The sequence below is a fragment of the Juglans microcarpa x Juglans regia genome, chromosome 4D (assembly GCF_004785595.1).
Source record: "Juglans microcarpa x Juglans regia isolate MS1-56 chromosome 4D, Jm3101_v1.0, whole genome shotgun sequence".
NCBI lineage: Eukaryota > Viridiplantae > Streptophyta > Magnoliopsida > Fagales > Juglandaceae > Juglans > Juglans microcarpa x Juglans regia.
The window spans coordinates 26,330,315-26,350,188 of NC_054600.1; the positions used below are offsets into that span (position 1 = coordinate 26,330,315).

At 35.4% G+C, this 19,874-nt stretch overlaps 3 protein-coding genes and 1 long non-coding RNA gene across 6 annotated transcripts; all 4 read right to left on the reverse strand.

The window, feature by feature from the left end:
• Positions 1-838: 838 nt before the first annotated feature.
• Positions 839-5,788, reverse strand: LOC121259982 (catalase isozyme 1). The gene is made up of 8 exons (XM_041161824.1): positions 5,596-5,788; positions 5,272-5,368; positions 3,347-3,624; positions 2,161-2,937; positions 1,906-1,995; positions 1,429-1,496; positions 1,233-1,326; positions 839-1,089 (listed from the first exon to the last, which is right to left on the reverse strand). Exons 1-8 carry the CDS (start codon positions 5,608-5,610, stop codon positions 1,030-1,032), a joined length of 1,479 nt encoding a protein of 492 aa, XP_041017758.1. The 5' UTR covers positions 5,611-5,788; the 3' UTR covers positions 839-1,029.
• Positions 5,789-7,525: 1,737 nt separating this feature from the next.
• On the reverse strand, positions 7,526-9,005 carry LOC121260048. The gene is made up of 2 exons (XR_005939680.1): positions 8,296-9,005; positions 7,526-7,925 (listed from the first exon to the last, which is right to left on the reverse strand). It is a non-coding gene; the product is annotated as an uncharacterized LOC121260048 (long non-coding RNA).
• Positions 9,006-9,312: 307 nt separating this feature from the next.
• Positions 9,313-14,715, reverse strand: LOC121260026. 3 transcript variants are annotated; one of them, XM_041161886.1, is made up of 5 exons: positions 14,499-14,715; positions 11,835-12,017; positions 11,625-11,729; positions 11,423-11,506; positions 9,313-9,827 (listed from the first exon to the last, which is right to left on the reverse strand). In XM_041161886.1, exons 2-5 carry the CDS (start codon positions 11,989-11,991, stop codon positions 9,727-9,729), a joined length of 447 nt encoding a protein of 148 aa, XP_041017820.1. In that variant the 5' UTR covers positions 11,992-12,017; positions 14,499-14,715; the 3' UTR covers positions 9,313-9,726. The 3 variants fall into 3 exon arrangements, 2 of the variants coding, with proteins under 2 accessions (XP_041017820.1, XP_041017819.1); XR_005939670.1 differs by having other exon boundaries at positions 11,604-12,017; XM_041161885.1 differs by having other exon boundaries at positions 9,361-9,827; positions 11,625-12,017; positions 14,499-14,714.
• Positions 14,716-15,462: 747 nt separating this feature from the next.
• On the reverse strand, positions 15,463-19,286 carry LOC121259981 (catalase isozyme 3-like). Its single transcript, XM_041161823.1, has 8 exons — positions 18,989-19,286; positions 17,964-18,060; positions 17,367-17,644; positions 16,466-17,242; positions 16,275-16,364; positions 16,115-16,182; positions 15,914-16,007; positions 15,463-15,813 (listed from the first exon to the last, which is right to left on the reverse strand). Exons 1-8 carry the CDS (start codon positions 19,001-19,003, stop codon positions 15,754-15,756), a joined length of 1,479 nt encoding a protein of 492 aa, XP_041017757.1. The 5' UTR covers positions 19,004-19,286; the 3' UTR covers positions 15,463-15,753.
• Between the last annotated feature and the right edge of the window lie 588 nt (positions 19,287-19,874).

The window sequence follows — 19,874 nt, forward strand, 5'->3', positions numbered from 1 at the left end:
GATGTTTTATAGCTCAAGCTTACATATGTTATACCATAAGATAACATCATAACATTTCCAGATTTCGTACAGTGTTTTTGCATTTTGTTTTGTGTTGGAAGAAACCGGAAAGAGCTGTTTCTTTCTTCCCTTCTAATGAAGTTTTTGAAGAGGGCACACCGCACATTTTCTTAAAAAATGGAAAGCCAGCCTCTAACTCATTGGGCTTAGGCCCAAAAGTAACTTTTATTCCTTATTTTTTGCATAAATTTTGAGAGAAATGATTTGTACAAACTTCAAATAGATAAGCCTCATACAAACTTTTGTAAAAAAATAAACCCCACTTTAAAAAAATGTAAAAAAACTATTATTTATTACCCGTTGTTTTATAAAAGGTTTGTATCTAGCATTACTTTTAAGTAATTAGTTGGAGAGTTTTGAGGCTTTGGTGGTACAAGGCCGATTTTAGGAAGAGGAATAGGGAATGAAATGCCATTCATGATCACAATGGTTTTGAGCATGAAAAAGGAAAAGAAAAAATCTATTCATCCTAACTTTCATCATCTTCCTATCATCCCATGATGTGACATTAGATAATAAGTTTACAAATGAAATATAATAAATAATTTCTAATCATCTAATACCACATCATAGGATGATGGAAGTTGATTAGTCCACATAATTTTCAATTGGGCCTCGATGCCAATCCATGTGACTACCAAACCCTCGAATGCTGGGCAGATGGTTGGAACACGAGAATATAAAGCATAATGTATTGGTAAATAATATTAAACATACAGCCACAACAGTATCCCAAAATGGCAGGGTAAATCAACAGATGACATTTCAAATAGCATTTGCACTTGCACATGCAACCGGCATTATTAGATCGAAGCATCAGGTTAAAAGAGACAACATTCAAGTTTTAGCATATGATTACACAGAAAACATTGGACTAACACTGATTTTATCCTTCCAAATGACCAGGCATCCTCTCACATTCCTTTCTTTACTCTCTCCAACTCAAAAGTTCCAGCTTGCATCCCTACTTCACATGGTTGGTCTCACATTAAGACGAGATGCTAGCTTCTGACCCAGAGACCTGTCAGCCTGTGTAGCCAATGCCAGCAGCAGGAACACCAAATCAGCAAAATATAACAAATTCATTTCACAAAACCGTTCCAATTTCGGCCTTTCAACTATCACAGCTATAATTTTGGAAGCAACAGACAGAGACAGAGAGAGAGAGTCACCTGAGACCAGTATGAGATCCAGATGCTACGGATCTCATGGGTGACGCGAGGATCAGATAAAGCACCTACCCATCGGGAGATAAAACGCTCTTGCCTGAAAAATATCACGACATAAATGCAAACAAACAGTATTAAATTAACAGAGATATATGGCATATTTATATTTGGAGTCAAGACAATGGAGGAACCCAGGTACCTGTCTGGTGCCCAGGATCTGTATCTCTCTCCGGGTTGTTTGAAGTTGTTCTCTTTCTCAATGATGCACTGCATTAACCATTAACCAACATATTCGGTGTGAATTCCAATATGCATATTCTCATGTTTCAGCCATCTACTTAATATTTATGTGTAAAATCCATGAAAAATAAATCATTCCTGTTAGTTGGGGAAACGACTGGGAAAAAGGAGAAAAAAGGCAATTAATTATTATTGTTATTTTCGTTGTTATTGTTATGTTTCTCATTACTGTATCAAGAAGATCAACCACTAGCTTCACTGTAAGAATTAGAGAGATCTTACCAAGAAGGTAACAGCTTTGCCAAACCAAAAAAATAAAAATAAAAATGTAAGGCTCTCACAACCTTCATCATAATGGGTGAACTCAACGACCTCAACAACCTACATGTGAAAGTCTCATTTTGACAAAAGGTTGATGAAATTAATGAAAACTGACCTTCTCACGCTTCCCAGTGCAGACAGCAGGAGGAATGGGGAACCTCTCAGCATGACGAACAGGATCATATCTCGAAGGGAAGTAATTGACCTAAAAATTAGCATCACAGCATCTAAGAAGACTAAATCTACATGAAATGGAAAAACATAAAATTGCAAGACCACCTTAGCATCTTATACCATTCAAGGTTATAAGGCACTGAGGTTGCATACAGGTCTCAATGACTAAAAGATGCAGTATAACCAGGTTAAGTACCTCCTCATCCCTGTGCATGAAATTCATGAAACCATCGTGGTGATTGTTGTGATGAGCACACTTTGGAGAATTAGCTGGGAGCTGCAGATAGTTTGGTCCAAGACGGTGCCTCTGAGTATCAGAATAGGAAAAGATCCGAGTCTGGAGCAACTTGTCATCTGAGTAGTAGATACCAGGAACCACAATGGCAGGGCAAAATGCAAGTTGTTCATTCTCAGCGAAGAAGTTATCAATGTTCTTGTTTAAGACCATGCGGCCTACTGGTTGCAGGGGCAAAATGTCCTCGGGCCAGGTTTTGGTTACATCAAGTGGATCAAAGTCAAATTTGTCCTCATGATCTGGATCAATAGTCTGGATGTATAGTTTCCACTCAGGATAGTTTCCAGCTGCAATTGAGTCATATAGATCCTGTGTGGCATGGCTGTGATTAGCTCCTCCAACCTTAATAGCCTCGTCCTCCAACAAACACTTAACCCCACAAGTGGGTTTCCAGTGAAATTTCACATAATGTGCTTTCCCAGCCTTGTTGATCAAGGTATAGGTGTTAACACCTGCACCTTCCATGTGCCTGTAATCTTGTGGAACACCCAAATCATCAAAAAGGAAGGTGAACATGTGCAGGCTTTCTGGATGGTGGGAAAAGAAGTCAACAATCCTCCAATTCTCTTGGATATGAGACTTAGGGTTGGGTTTCAGGGCATGGACCATGTCTGGAAATTTCATACCATCACGAATAAAAAAGACGGGAAAATTGTTTCCCACCAGATCAAAATTACCCTGAGCGCACAAGAAAAAAGGTCAAGATACGAACAAAAATAGCTTGAAAGCTTAGAGCCATTTAACCTTTATAGAGTCGAGAGAAATTAGTTCAGTTGCATGAAATAAACTTTCTGAGATATTTTAAAGCAGCTACTAGTTCCAGGAAATGTTTTGCACCTAGATACGACGTCAAATTTTTTTTTTCTTACAGAATAATTAAATACGTTGTAAAAACCATTTTCTTGCAGCCCCCTACAAATCTGTTGGCCAAAAAGAATTGAGATGGTAGTAATATGGTTTATAATTAAGTGGCTGTTTATAGCTCGCGCATTCCCTTTGAAAAAAGTCACCCCCCCCCCCCCCAGCGCATGAATACCATGCAATACAGTCAACGTTTTAGACTCACCCAATATTAGGTGAACCTCACCTCTCTGGTGTAAAATTTCACTGCAAAACCTCGAGGATCCCTCAGGGTTTCAGGGCTACCACGCTCATGGATAACAGTTGAGAAACGGAGAATAATAGGTGTCTGAACTCCTGGGGCACGCAGGAAATCAGCACATGTTAGGTGAGATATATCATGGGTGACCTCAAAGAACCCCTTGGCACTGGCTCCCCTAGCATGGACTACACGTTCTGGGATCCGCTCCCTATCAAACTGTGCAATTTTCTCCACCAGATGATAGTCCTCAAGAAGAATTGGTCCTGTGGAAAAGAAATAGAAACAGAGAGAGAGAGAGAGAGTTAAATTAAATAGAGCTTCCCAACTCTATTTGTTTATGGAGAAAAAACTCGAAAGACTAAACCAAATTTTAATAATGACCAGCTTCATGCTGATAATACATAATTTCCAATACTTTATGCCTTTTGTAGAGTGAACACAAGCAGAAATAAATTTGCATGAAGAAATGAAAAAGGTTTGTCAACCTAAAAAAAAAAGAGAGAGAGGGAGACGGCCTATCTAATCATTTGGGCAACTGATGTAAATCATATTCTTCCAGCTCTATTCAAGGTCGTTTTCCTGTAAAATTTATAAAGTGATATGGTTTTTCTACCAGTACCAAACTCATCCTTTTTGTCTAACCTCTTTGCAAGTCCACAAATGTGAACCCAGTACAAATACCTACACCAAATAACCGCAAAACCAATATGATAAAAAATTGCAATAGGATGCAGAGGCGCTATTGTGATGTCTTTATATCCCCAAAAAGAACAAAAAATTTCCAATGAGGATTACATAACGTGATGTGAAGAATTAGAGTTAACATGAATATATATTTCTGTTTAGAAAAAGATAACAGAGTACTCTCATTGGATTAGCTAAAAGTTAAATCCAATGAGTATTTAGCTATTAGAGAGCAAAATATACTCACAATGGATTAGCCAAATTTCAAATATTTGGAATTTAGTTACAGTGACTTTCAAAACTTTTTCCAAATTTGAAGGTTATTGTACATACATCAAATATATATTTTATTAATTATTTCTCTCTCTCTTTCTTTCTATCACATATTTTATCACAATTGGTATATTAATTTGAGTTAGTGATATATTAATTTAATAAGAATATAATTATTAATTAATATATAATAGGTAGAATAGTAAAATATGATAAAATAAATTAAATTAATATTAAAAAAATTAAATATTTTTGAAATTATTAGTTATTCATTACTATATAATGAATAAATGTATAATCTAATGTAGAGATTTGATATGAATAATCAAAACTAAATTCATCTTATATTATTTTATTATTATATAATGAAAAAATAGCTATTCCAATGTGAAGATTTATGTGAATTAAATAGTCAAAAATCAAATTTCTCTTACATTCATAAAAAATGTCCTTTAACTTTGGCTAATCCAACGAGATTACTCGGTAATAAACCAAAGACACACCATTTAAGAAAGTCACACGATTTGGAAACACAAGACATTCTAAAATCTCAAACTTGGTCCAACTTTGGTCCGTCATTCATAAGATGCTTAATTTTGGTCCGTCACAACGTTGAATACATTCATCACGTAAACTCCAACACCCAAACAACAGCAAAAGCAAAAATAATATTCGTCATGGTATAAGAAAGAAACAACAATTACAAAAGCTACGTAATTAATAAACAACGATACGGATGATGAACGGTCTATTGCACAGGGACCAAAAGGCAAAATCAGATTTATGTTTGAAAACCAATTTGAAAGTATTCACAAACTTCAATTTGACAAAAATTCATAACAAAAAATAACGTTAATTAATCCAGAGCTGGCTCGATTATTTCATATCCTCATAGCAGCAACAACAGCCACGTCAATCATTCAGAAAATTCAGCGCAAAACAGAGCCAATTACCTCTGGACCCAACGGTCAAGGACGAGTTGTTGTTCCAAACCGGAGCACCGGAGTTCGTAGTCCAGAAGGGTGAGTTGTAAGCACTTGAGGGACGGTACTGCACCATACAAAACGTATTCAGCCAGCTCTAGGCTAATTAAAAAATACTATCCAACAAAAATAATGTCCGCAACGATAAGATTCCACTCGATTGCTAAGAATATCGATGAAATAAAAACCATCGACCAGAAATGAAACGAATCCAACGCGAAAAAAATAAAGAAGAGGTACCAAAGCAATTGATGATAAAAGGAAAGAGGAACATCAAATTCAAAAGAGTAGTACCTTGTAAGGATCCATGCCGATGGGTCAAGAGGGAAGAGGAAGGAAGAGGTTCCTGTAGGATTGAAATTTCAGTGGGCAAATTAGTGGGGTCTGGATATTGATTCGGAACTTTTTATAGAGAAACTCGAGCTCGCGCTTTTTGTGCTGGTTTTTTTCTTTTTCTGTTGCCTATTTCCGTAATTTCATCTCACCAATCCTGATCTTCTCGGTTTTCCCAACAGACAACCAAAAATGCGGTCGAGACTCGAGAGAGAACATCCACCCAATTTAACGTCTCGCGCTTGATCTGTCAACGACTCAACATTATTCGGAAATGTTTGGACAAAAATCTTATGAAAAAAATAAATTGGCTTAATTTGGCATATTTTATTATAAATTTTTTATTATATAATAAATCCGATATATCTTATTTATAAGAGTAATGTTACTCATAATTTCTTTTCTCATAATTTTATGATACGATATTAGATGATTATAAATTATTTATTATGTTTTACTTGTAAATCTATAATTTTAATGTCACATCACATCATGGAATGATGAAAAAAATGATTATGAATAAAATTTTTCTATTTATAAACTTATTTTTAAGTTAAATTATCAATTTATTTTTATAAAATCTGATTATAGATCTAGCACTTCTAAAAAAATTTCAGCTTATATATGAATATTGAAAATATTCATAAGCAATCATGCATGATATAAAAAGAAATTGGGCTAAAGGTATTTTTACCATTTTCTAGAAAATATATGTTACTTAGTTTTCAAAAGATATAACATAAGATATAACATGGAGCTTAAAGCAATAATAAAAATGATATTAAAGAAAATTGTGGAATATAAATTATTTTTATTATCGTCCATAGTTAATGTTTCTAAGCTCGTTATTTCATTTGATGTGTTCCACGCATTTAAGTAACTTAAAGAGGTAGTGTAAAGGAAATGTTAAAAAGTTGAAAAAGAATGATAATTTGAATAAGATATATATTTATATATGGATTTTTTAGTAATTAAAAAATATTTTAAAAACATTTTTTATATTTTTATAATTGTTGAAAAACTCTAAAGAGAATTCTAGATATCAATTTTTCAGGTCCGCTAGAAAAACAAAGTGGATATCCCTGAAATTATCGTGAAGAATGGCTGATATATTGAAATCAACGAAAAAATGAAAGGGGAAGGGGAAGGGCCCCATTTGGAGATAGGGGCTGTTGTGTTCCAAGGATGACATAAATCATAAAACTTGTTGGGAAAATTGAGAATGTAAAGGACTGATGCTTCCTTATCCTGGTTTTGGCTTCTTCCTCTTATTTATTCGTAACCACTTATGGGAGTCTGTGGTCTGGGCCACTGACAACTTGCCATGTTTGCCCCCAAAAATGCGTTGATACGTGTGCCTGCTCAGCCGCAGAAAATATTCCTGATAAGCTTCGAAAAGCCAAAACCCCGTTTTGGAGTTTTACGGGAACGCAAGTGTGAAAGGAAAATATGCCGTTTGAATTAGAATGGGCCGTGACCGTGAGGTGGGCGTTAGCCACAAGACTTAAGACTTCTGGGCCCGCATCAAATTTGTATTTGTATTCTCTTTCTCCACAAAATCATGACAAACACGTGAATGTCACTTCACCGAATGCTTAAACACAAATGTTTGGTGGTGGAAAAGCATGCCACGTCCACTTTTCGCCAAATTCGTTCACAGTTCAATGCCCCTTTACTATTTGCTTAATAAAGGCTAATAATACGTTAAGTTTTATAGTGTTCAAGTTTTACATATATTTTTTTAAATAAAATAAAATTCATTATTAAAACTTAGATTTTTTTATATTAATTTTAAATTTGTCTTTTTTTTTAAAAAAAGAATATGCAAAATTTATACAGTATCCTTGTATGAGTAAGTATTTAAATTCTCAAAAAGAGAGGCAATGATGGATTGAATAAAAAGATGTCTTGTTTGTTACTAGAGTTTTAAATAAATTGCGTTTAGAAGCTAGGATTTTTCATATTTTCACGTTCCATTTCTAAAGTCTCGAGATCTTGAGATGTTTGCTCCTCCTCTCAATCTCTATTGTCTCCACAATGCATGGCCAACCACTGCTCCATGCCCCAACTACGATTAATCCTCATCACTCGATAGCCGTCTTGTTATTAGTAAAACATACAAATAGAGAGGCAGCGAAAATAGATTTCATGCAAGAGCCACCCACGTCGTTCAACAACAACGGCATGTAAGCCTCATTTGTTGTCGATATGGCATAGCAAAAGTCTAAAACTAGTGGAGCAAAGGCTCAGGATCATGGCTGGCTAGGGGATATGCGAAAAGCAACGTCCAACTAATTACATCGAAACAAAAGAAATAAAAAGGTAATGGGAGAAAAATATGAGGAAATGGAGGAGAGAATAGAAGACGAAGATAGAAGATAGAAGAAAGAGAAATACTCTAATCACAAAGTGATACACAAAAGTAATCACATAAACTAATGTGACTTGACATGATTTGATATGATTTATTAGATTGTAAAATTATTTTTATTATAAAGTAGATATGATGGATAACATGAAATCACATCAATTTATAAGATTATTTTTCTGTAAGTAGAAGAAATAAGAGAGATAAAGTGGGCAGTCGGGTCGGCCAATGCCCACCCGACCAGAGGGATTGAGATTTCACACAATAAAAAATGACCGAGTTAATTTTGTTACCCAAATGTTCATTTTTTTCCTTATAATCTATGGCAAGTTTGCTGAGACAGAAAAACAGACGTGAGTAATAATGTGGTTATTTATGGGTCAACATAATTATTTCGTGTCATGAAAAATACATCATGGCAGAGGAAACAAGAAATCTACAACACACGTTGGAAAGACGAGGACAAAAAGGTATATTTATTTTTTATTGACATTACATTAACTTTCGAATCAATGGGTCATTTTCAGCTACTTTAGCCCTAGCAATGAAACAATCAAAATCTGCCACATCGTTGCATGCCTTGTAGCTTGGGAATTTTTAGTTTATTTATGTTTAAAATGTGTTGGTCGGAAATTTCTTGGCGGCGTGGAAACATGGTGGGGGCGAGAAAGCTCGCTTTTGAAATCTAGATTATACCTATGATTGGGATAACACAACATTTGGCGGCAATGAGGAAAAATTAGACCATCAGAATTATATCATATCTCTATTAAAGTATCAATTTCTCTTTATATATAAGTGGTCAACGACATGTACCATTTATATTATAAAATCCTCTTTTTTAAGGCCCATGAGAAGCTTTTTGCCTATAATTTTTGGACCCGCTTCTTGGTTTTTGGCAGGTATTGTTGTATGATAAATAATATTTCCAGTCATAGAGTGCGCAAGTATTATACAATCTCTTTAAAAAAAGTAAATAAATACAGTATCCACATAAAAAAATAATAATAATAGACCTCTTTTTTTTAAAACAATTGTATGGCACTTGCACACTCTTACATGTAATATTACTCTTCTAAAACCCATGATTTCTAATGCTATTAGATTTAGGGAGAGATGATTTCATCTTATCTCATCTTAAAACTTCTCATACTTTCTTTCACAAACACTACTCAAACATAAACACTTTTCAATTTCAAATCTCAACTTTTTCATCTAATCGTTACAATTTTCTCAATCTTTCAAACATAATACAAAAAACAATACTACTTTTTCAAATTTCAAAACAAAAATTATATTAAAAAATCATATTCTAATAACATTTTAATTTTATAATATTTTTATTCAATTTTTTTCCACTCATTTCCCAAAATCCAATCAAGCATATTATCTCAAACCATTTCACTACGCCTTTCATTCTAGTTAAGGAAACAGCAGAGACTGATATTTGATAAGACTTTCTTCATCCACCGTGAAAGAAGGGGTCATATTGAAAATTATTCCCCATCCGTCACTAATTCTATCGCTCAAAGGTAAAGATGACAGATTATAATTAGTAAATTCCGATCCTAAGCGCAAGGCTCTCAGTAACCAAAAAGAGGTAGAATCGTTTCAGGCCAACCAAAAAGATGGAAAGGAAAAATGAAGAAATTGAAGCAGATTCAAAATTTACCTGGTCATCAGCAAAATCACTAGAATTTAACAAATTTATATCGAATCGCCATTCACCTTTTGGTTTGAACTTGTTGAAATGTTGGCGAGGGATGGCTGGTTGGTGAAGACTTTCCAAATATATTTAAAGCATTCATCCTTCTGATCTCTTTCACTGCAATGGAGTAGAGTTAATTGCCTTTTTCATCATACCAAATACCATTGATTTCTATAGTTGGTTAAAATCCTTTGGTATGAAAGACTCCATTAAACTTTATTGAACAATATAATTCAAGCAAGCAAATATCAAATGGGGCAAAGAAAATAGGAGGAACAGAAAAAAGTTAATGAGGTCTGTGGTCTTGGCAAAGTTGCATACATAATTTTTTTTTTTTTTTAATGTCAGAGAACCTCTCCAAGGCAGGGGCCTTCGGACCCACCCCCTACAGAGTAAATCCTGATTCCATGCACCGCACCCTCGGAAGTTTCCCTACACGGAACCGGTTAAATTGTTGGCCTTTTACCAGAAGTGTAGCCCTAAAGGATTGTTTGCACCCATGAGGTGTTAAACCTTGGACCTTGAAGGGAGTGATACCCCAAGACCAACGCCTTCACCACTTAAGCCAACCCCTTGAGTTTTAATTTTTTTTTTTTCTTTGAAGGAAGATGTTTGAAATGCACTTTCTTCAGATAAAGGAAAGACAACTCGAGTCAACATTTTTTTGAGTAAGTGACGTCAAGTCAACATACAATTTATACAAACTTTCTTTTTTCCCAATAAAAAAATCAATCAATGAAATATCCTATCAAACAAATATAATAGTCAGTGGATGCAATTTCTAGTTATCTTCTCTGTTACACCCCAATGGAATGCCCAAGCCACATGACTTATACTCCAAAAGAACTAGTCAATGATACAATTGAAGTCTCATTGAAACATTATAAAGAGTAAGAACTTCTCATTCCCAACCAATATGGGATCTCATACACCACACACCCTTATCACTTATTAAAATGGGGTATCACATTCTCATCTCATCTTCAACTTGTACATTTTAGGTAACTTATCGCAATTTTAGCATTTCATATGTACAGGAGACTTCCATGAACCAGACACCTGCAAACCCTTCTCATTGTCTAATTTTACTAGATGGTTTCGGCAAGTTAACCTATCTCCTTGTTTTATGATCATTTTACCTGCCTTGCTATATATCTACAATCCTAAATAAAGAGCAACTCAAAAATGTATTTCAAGGCTAAGGAATAATGTGCAGAATATGCATGCATTACATATGGTGCTTGGGTAAGGGTGTCGCTACCACTTTGAAAGTTAGGTTGATAAGATGTGATACAGCCTACAGGACATCATGTTTTGGTTATAAAATAACTCATTCACATTAGAGATTGTGCCAAAGTAGTGTTCTATCATAACTAAAAGATACATTTTACATTGCAGTCGCATACATAATGATGTAAATGCAGGATAAAGATTTCAATTCAAAAGCCCCTTTCATATTTAACTTGCAGTGTGCAGTGAACTTCGTGCTATTTAAGATTCTATGCTGATTTCACTTCAACGCACACATGTATATAGAAATAAAAATGCATACCCATACAGATGTACCACAAGGAAAAAAAGAAGAAAGTTCCATGCATAAGATGTTATACTTCCATCTGTCAAGTTCTTACCTTTAGTGACACAACATAGTATTGAAAAAATAACAGACTCCCATTGAAAATTGAAATTTTGTCTCAAATTAATAGACCTACCTTCCTCGATTGATAGCTGGATTGATCTTTTCTCCAAATTGACGGCATATCTGCTAAGCTCAACAGATGATAAATGACAAAACACTGATGTAATCACAAACAAGAAAAAATATTTTCAGAACTCTCAAGTAAAAAGAATAAAAATGGAGAACAGAAATTGGATAAAGTTCTAAAGCCGCACCACTGGGCTACAGTGTCTTACTTTGAATGTTATCCCTCTTATCATACTCTTCGTGGAGGTTCAAAAGCTTCTGTATATATAGTAACTGTTCTTTCCTTTCATTATCAGTGTTCCCCCTAGAATCAGCTGAATGAGGAATGCCATGTTCAGAAGTAAACCGAAGGTGATTGGATTCAGCAGCTGGACAACAATTGCCAGGCTCTTTAAGAAAAATAGAAACTGGTGGTCTACCGGGCAAAACAGTTATCAGAGAAGCTATAGGAGTTGATGCAGATGCAGATACATAAGATGTATTTTTTTCCTGCTCATCAGGATGTTGTTGGGGCAGTTCCAGCTGGTTCGGGAAATATTTTCTCGACTTAAAAAAATCAGTTTTTCTGACAGGCATTTCTTGTACTCAACTCTTCCCTAGTTCTGCATCAAAACTCTTATCAGCATATGTGAAGTTTTAATTTGCACCATTACTTCTCCAGGACTTGAAGCAATAAAGTTTAAAGGGCACTTAGGGGTAAGTCTCTTATTCCCAGAACCGTTTCACTCATAAAAAAAAGTCTCTGATTCAACTCAAGGGATCATTCTGTGTTGAGCTCCTAATGTCATTTTGCACATCTCTAACGGTATCTTCTTCATGGCAATTGGTGATTGTTTATTGTGAACGGAAAACTGGTCCAATGTTTTCCTAGCCCGTTGTTTTTGAGTAGGGTGAAAAATTTTCAGTTCAGACCAGAAAAACCGACCGGACCAAATTCACCCCTACTCGGTCTTAGTCCATGGTGTCTCTAAAATTTGGTTTTCAGTCCAGTCCCGGGGTGTATTTTTTTAGACCGGACCGGACCGAAACCGACTGAATCACTTACATATAAATTTTGTAAATATTTTTTTATATACATAATATATTATTTATATAGTAGTTTTATAAGTTGATTATGTAAATTTCTCTAATCTATCACCATTGACCATATAAAATGTAAAATAATATATGCTATCAATTAACTAATATAACATACAATAAATCATATGATAATATATGTTGTTATATGTAGATACATACTCTACTAAAGTACTAAGTTAGTAACTATTGACATCATAAATATAATTATAATTAATTATTTTTTTAATGAGTTAGTTACATAATCCACATTAAAGAGCTCACTTAATTTTGATTTTACTAATCTAATTAATTTTTTATATTAATTTATTTACCAAAAAAAAAAAAGAAAAGAGAAAAAAAAGCTCTTGGCTCATATGGACCGAATCAGACCGACCGGACCGATAGCTAACGGTCCAGTCCTTAAGGGTAATCGGTCCGGTCCGGTTTGGAAAAAGAATGGACTGAAATTTTCGGTCTGTGACCCCAAACCAGACCGGACCAATTACACCCAATTTTGAGATTACGGTTGATCATTTGTGGAACCAGCTTAAATCACTTGGGAAAAATTCCTAATGAATAAATATGAAAATACCCTTGCACCAAGTACTTCATACATCATACTGATAAGGACTACACAGGTACATGACCAAGAATCAAGTCTAAGTGAGATGAAATTCTCTATAGAGGTATCAATAGATTCCCGATATATGCTTTGGTGCTGCCAAGATAGCCATTTTACATCACTTTAAAAATGGTATAACAAGTTTAAAACTATCAATTAACTTATAAAAAAAAAAAAAAGTTTAAAACTATCAATTAAAACTCTTTATTTGGCTGAATAACTACCAATTAATACTCTTTCTTTGGCTGAATAACTTAACTAATGGTGGCGGGACTCACTCATAATGGTATCATTTCAAACATCATTACCCGAGTGATGTGGTAAAATATTTATTAAAAAAAAAACTATCTTGAATTAGAAATAAAGCATGAGGTGAATCCCATGAATGAAATTTATTTTCTGGGAAAGTTATATTTTGTGTTCAAGTTGTCCATCTGATATAGCGGAAGTGGTAGAAATGAAACATCTCTCCCTTAACTCTCGGAAAACCCAAAGTAGAAGAGAAAAAACTTGCCCAAAATTGTCCTACGTCACAACATAGGACTAATTGTATTTGCTTTTGACGTATTCCAATTATAACGAGGATGCTACTCAATTTTTTTTCAAAGATACAATATTTTACTGGCAATTCCAATAATTTAGAGCTGAAGAATTATTCAAAATCTGCTTCGTTTGGATCTTTAACTCCTCTCAACTCATCTCAGCTCATCATTATAACTTTTTCAAATTCCAACACAAAATATAATAAACAATTCAACTTTTTCAAATTCTAAAATAATAATAATATTAAAAAATAATGTTCTAACAATATTTTATCATCTCAACTCACTTCTAAATTAGTAAACGCGGAAATATCGACATAGATATAAGGTTCAACTTCGAACTAGGTAATATATTCATACTGTCTTGCAGTTCATCTGGTTTTTTTTTTTTTTTTTTAATTAAAAAGATGAAAATAATGAATTCAAACTTTTCTTCTTTTTTTATAAGTTGAAAACACTCCCTAGCGCTGCAAACAATCTTTGGAGTCACACCCTGTGAAAACCCAGCAATTTAACCAGTTTTATATAGGAAAACTTTCGATGGTGCGGTGCAAGCGACCGGAATTTACACTGCAAGGTAGGTTCGAAGGACCCTGCTTGGAGAGAGATCCCCCGACATCAAATAAATAAATAAATAAATAATGAAAACAACGACTTCTAACTTAAAGAACCTCATATGCAGTATTCACGAATTCAAACTTATAATGCACCAGTAGGCAGTAGTGTGCTCTACCTTAAACGTCAGAGAAAACCCCCAAACCGAAGGTGAAAGATAATTATGGAGAACCAAAAGGTTAGGAGCTTCACGGAAAGAAAAATACTAAGAGAGAAAAAAAAGTTTGGATAGATAGAAGAATTACCATCAAAACAGCGCAGGTTTCGCAATCTTCCACGGGGAGCGAGAAAAAGAAAGATTTCAGATTTGTAATTTGTATATTCGGAAAGAGGCAGGAAACGTAGACTCGGATGGAGGCGTGAAGGGTTATCTCTGAAAAAAATTAAAAACTTATCGCAAACCTCGACCTTTGATATGAATTCCATCGTAACAAGAAAAGGAGTAGGCGGAGAAATAACTAATGTATCGGCTCGGGATATCTTGAATCCAGTACATAAAAAAGCGGCCCATCAAAGTAATTCAAGAACCCAAGTATAAAGATTAGAATAAGAGCCCAAGTCATGCCTAGGACTCTACACAAGACTGAAGTCACTGAACTAAGAGCTTAAGCCTCTATAATTAAAGAAGAGAAGGAAGTCTTACACGGTTACACCTCACATCTCTGTTTAATTAATATATATATATATATATTCTATTTAAACACACATATTTAAGTATTAAGATAAAGTGACAAAAATAATAAATTACGTATTAATTAGATGAAAATATGCCGTGTAAGATTTCTATGTTAGATGTCCCATAAAAGAATAGAAGTGCTACAGTTATTAAAATATCATATAAAAATAAACTCATAAATTGATATGATTTAATATGATATACTAAATTATAAAATAGATTTAGCATATCATATGAAATTGTGTCTATACATAAATTTGTTTTTATGTAAGATTCTCTCCTACGAACTCTTTTCATGCATTGCGCTTGGAAATGCATGCAAATGGTAAGATCTCTCAGTCTCGGATTTACTTTGTCAAAGTGGGGCTTACATATTGGGCTTATCATATTAGGTTTGACTCTTTTGGATATATTTCATTGGGTTATGAATCAGAACTTGGAAACCTTTCAACTTTCCTTGATAATATTTTTCCATGAGAACAAAGCTTAAACATTTCTTAGTGATGACCTTTGGAGCATTAAGGCCTGGCATATGGTAGAATTCGCTTGCATATTAAGCATAAAAATAATTACTTAGTCCAACCATACGGTTTACAGGGAAATGACAGGACATAAACAGAACCTGCACATACAACCTATGCATTTATTGGATTGAAACATAAACATTACACGACAATACGCCAAAGGTTTTAGTATATGTACGATATTAAACAGAAAATATAGGATCAACAGTGATTTGGTCCTCCTCTCCCATTTTTAGTCTTTCTTATTTCGACAAGTCTCTTTAGCTATAAAGAGATTGATGCAGCAGCTTGCATCACTCTTCACAACGTTGGCCTCACATTAATACGAGATGACACCTTCTGACCCAGAGACCTGTCAGCCTGCAGCCAATCGAAGATAGAACGTTAAAAATCAAGCAAAACATACCATTAAAGACCTGCCATATATAATCTTTAAAGGATAGAGAGATAAAAGGCTCACCTGAGAGAGATATGAGACCCAGATGCTGCGGATCTCATGGGTGACACGTGGGTCAGACAAAACCTCAACCCATCGGCGGACACACCTATCTTGCCTGAGAAAACATCCCAACAGAGATGCAAAAGATCGAAGCACGTATTAGTTTTGAGACACCTTATTTAATTCACGTCTGTGGTAAAAACAACGGGGAACCGAAGGTACCTGTCTGGTGCCCAGGATCTGTATCTATCTCCTGGTTGTTTAAAGTTGTTCTCCTTCTCAATGACGCGCTGCATTAACCAATCTTTCATGATCAGAGGTGAACATTCAACGACATATCGAAGTTACATCTCGACAAAAGACGAACGGATCAACTAATTACCTGCTCACGCAGTCCAGAGAGTATATCACGAGGAATGGGGAATCTCTCAGCAGGACGAACAGGATCAAACCTCGAGGGGTAGTAATTGACCTGAAATTTGTAGCATCCGATCAGAATAAATATACAATAATTAAACGAGCATAAGCTGATTTGACTAAAAAAATCATGCAGTAACCAGCTCAATTAAGTACCTCCTCATCCCTGTGAATGTTATTCATGGAACCCTCATGGTGATTGTTGTGATGAGCACACTTGGGAGCATTAACTGGGAGTTGCAGATAGTTTGGTCCGAGACGGTGTCTGTGAGTGTCGGAGTAGGCAAAAATCCGACCCTGGAGCATCTTATCATTCGAGTAGTAGATGCCAGGAACCACATGGGCAGGGTTAAATGCAAGTTGCTCATTCTCTGCAAAGAAATTGTCGATGTTCTTGTTCAAGACCAAGCGGCCGACTGGCTGCAGGGGTATGATGTCCTCGGGCCAGATTTTGCTTGTATCAAGTGGGTCGAAGTCGAATTTGTCCTCGTCTTTGGGATCCATTGTTTGGATGTAGAATTTCCACTCAGGATAGTTTCCAGCTGCAATCGCGTCGTAGAGATCCTTGGTGGCATGGCTGTGATTAGTTCCTCCAATCCTAATAGCCTCATCCTCTAACAAACACTTGACCCCAAGAGTGGGTTTCCAGTGAAATTTAACGTAATGTACTCTCCCAGCCTTGTTGATCAGAGTATAGGTGTGAACACCTGCACCTTCGATGTGCCTGTAATCCTGTGGAATACCAATATCATCGAACAGGAGCATGAACGTGTTCAAACTTTCTGGATGGTAGGAGAGGAAGTCGAGAACCCTCCAATACTCCTGTATGTTCGTCTTAGGGTTGGGCTTGAAGGCATGGATCACGTCTGGAAATTTCATTGCATCACGGATGAAGAAGATGGGGAAATTGTTTCCCACAAGATCATAATTACCCTGAGCGCCAAAGACAAAATGATCAAGATATTAACAAAAAGGCCATCGCTATTCGCTATCATCATTAATGTCAAACACATCTGCTTGCTTAGTTATACGATGAAACATCAAAGGAAAACCTCACCTCTCTTGTGTAAAACTTGACAGCAAAACCTCGAGGGTCCCTAATGGTTTCAGGGCTGCCGCGCTCATGGATAACAGTGGAGAAACGGACAATCACAGGAGTCTGAACTCCGGGGGCTCTCAGGAAATCAGCACATGTAAGGTGAGTAATATCATGGGTGACCTCGAAGAACCCCTTGGCACTGGCTCCCCTTGCATGGACAACACGTTCGGGGATCCGCTCCCTCTCAAAGTTGGCAAGTTTCTCCACCAGATGATAGTCCTCGAGAAGAATTGGACCTGTTAGAAAGAAACAGAGTCAAAACTTTAACATGACGCTTCTCAACTCGATCTGTTTCCACAAAAAGAAGGATCTGAGACATACGAAGACGAGCTATGAAGAAGGTGTACAGAAAAAAACCAAGAAACCAAGATGACCCAAAATTGCATGATTTGCATTAGAACGCAGAGTGACCATAGTGAATGTCTCATTGGAATCTCGTGAAAGAGGCACAAGGAAGCTAAAAACAAGAAATAGGAAGAAGATCGAGCGAACGTGGTCCATAAGATTGTTCAAATTTGCTAAAAAATAGTAGCAACTTTATGACGGTAAAAATACCTCGGGATCCAACGGTCAAGGCGGAGTCGTTGTTATAAACCGGAGCACCAGCATTCGTGGTCCAGAAGGGAGTATTGAAAGCACTTGAGGGACGGTACTGCGATGATCATATAACACAAACACCATATTCAACAACCTCTTAGCTTAGGGATTAAAGATCATACAAAAACAACAACAAAAAAATTAATATCCGAAACATTAATCAAGTAAACAGACTCCTCTGCTTAATTGCTAAGTATTTAGATTAAAACATGCTAAAAATGACATGTCTCAGCCTCAGGGACGCCTTTAATTCTATTCTCACAAAAAAACATGAGTCTTTCACAGCATATCTAGTGTCACCGTCAAGCTGAGCCAAATGGTCAAAACTGTGCGTGCAAACCACACGCTTCTTTTAATCAGTCCAGTACGTACTCTCTATACATCACGTACGGCTAAATTAGGCCGATCAAGAATCTCAGGAGATCCCACAACAATATTATAGATGATGTGTTCCAAATTCGAGATCGATCTTACTTACATAGTCTCGTAGAATCAGATCCTTTTAAATATCCTGTCGAATGATCATCAGCTTTTTTTTTTTTTTTTTGGAAAGTGAATGATCAACAACTTTGATACCATTCAACACTCGGGAAATTTAAAATTTAGCACCCCAGTGAATCTTTCTGGGAGATCTTAATATGTTATTTGGAAACTGCTCAAGTTGAAAGCTTATGCATATACTATATTAATTAGTGACATGATCTTGGACCTTCTCAATCAGTCTGAATTTTTTATACATTAAAAAAAATCAGTATCCATATATAATTTTATTTTGCTTTCATAGCATCTTTGTTTCCTGGATCTTCTGGCAACCAGATCCGCAAAAACAAAAACAAAACAAAAAATAGACCAAAACAAAAAAAAACCAAAAAAAGAAGAAGACCCAAGATCAAACTCCCCTGGAATTATTAGTTAAGAAAGTGGACAATTAATTCAGATAAAAGGAAAACAGAATCAAATGGGAGCTAGCTTGAGTAGTATACCTTGTAGGGATCCATGGTGCAAGTGTCAAGAGGAGAGAGACAGAGAGATGATCAGGAAAAGAAGTATAGTACTGAATGTGGCAGTGGCTGCTCTTGATTGGGAAATATTTATAAACAGAAAACCTTGGCCCAGACGCTCTTTCTACGTACTTGGTGTAATTTACTAATTTTACTGTAACATTATTGAAAGTATAAACATTATAATTGGCTTAATCTTTCCGCCGCAGAATTGGGGGGGGGGGGGTTAAAAGCTAGCCGGTAGAAGGACATCTGCAAGGCTACTGCAATAGGTATTGGTCCACTGAGACTATTCAATATTCGTCCATCTGATGTATGCCTGCCGTATTGTCTGTTTCTCTCGACGGACGGACATCCCCCAAGATTTTTTTTTTTTTTTTTTGACTTTTTTGTTTCTTCTACTGGAATAGGATTTGGATATTTGATCTTTGGAATGGAACGTGCATGTTAATATTATCAAAATCCATAAAGAAATTATCATAAAAGTTAGGTAGAAGTGATATTCGATCATGATATAATATAACTGATGAAACTAGACAGTTTATTGTGATTCATTAATGAATATTATAAATTATGAGAATTTCCCATCTAAAATTTGAATAACTAGATCTAAGAAATAAATGAGAATAGTTACGAATATCTTGACCTCTAGATCATAACATATAAATTAACTATTTGTATATTTTGAAGAGATAGATAAATGAGCTGCATGTGATTGTGGAGCATTTTCGTAATCAATCTCTTGAATTTTAGTTATAATTGTTATATTTTGGAAAGAAAGAGAAAAAAAAAATCGCTTAGGCATAATTAATTATATGTAACAGAAAATAGAAAAGGAGAAAAGGTTGATAAAATGGAGACTCATGCA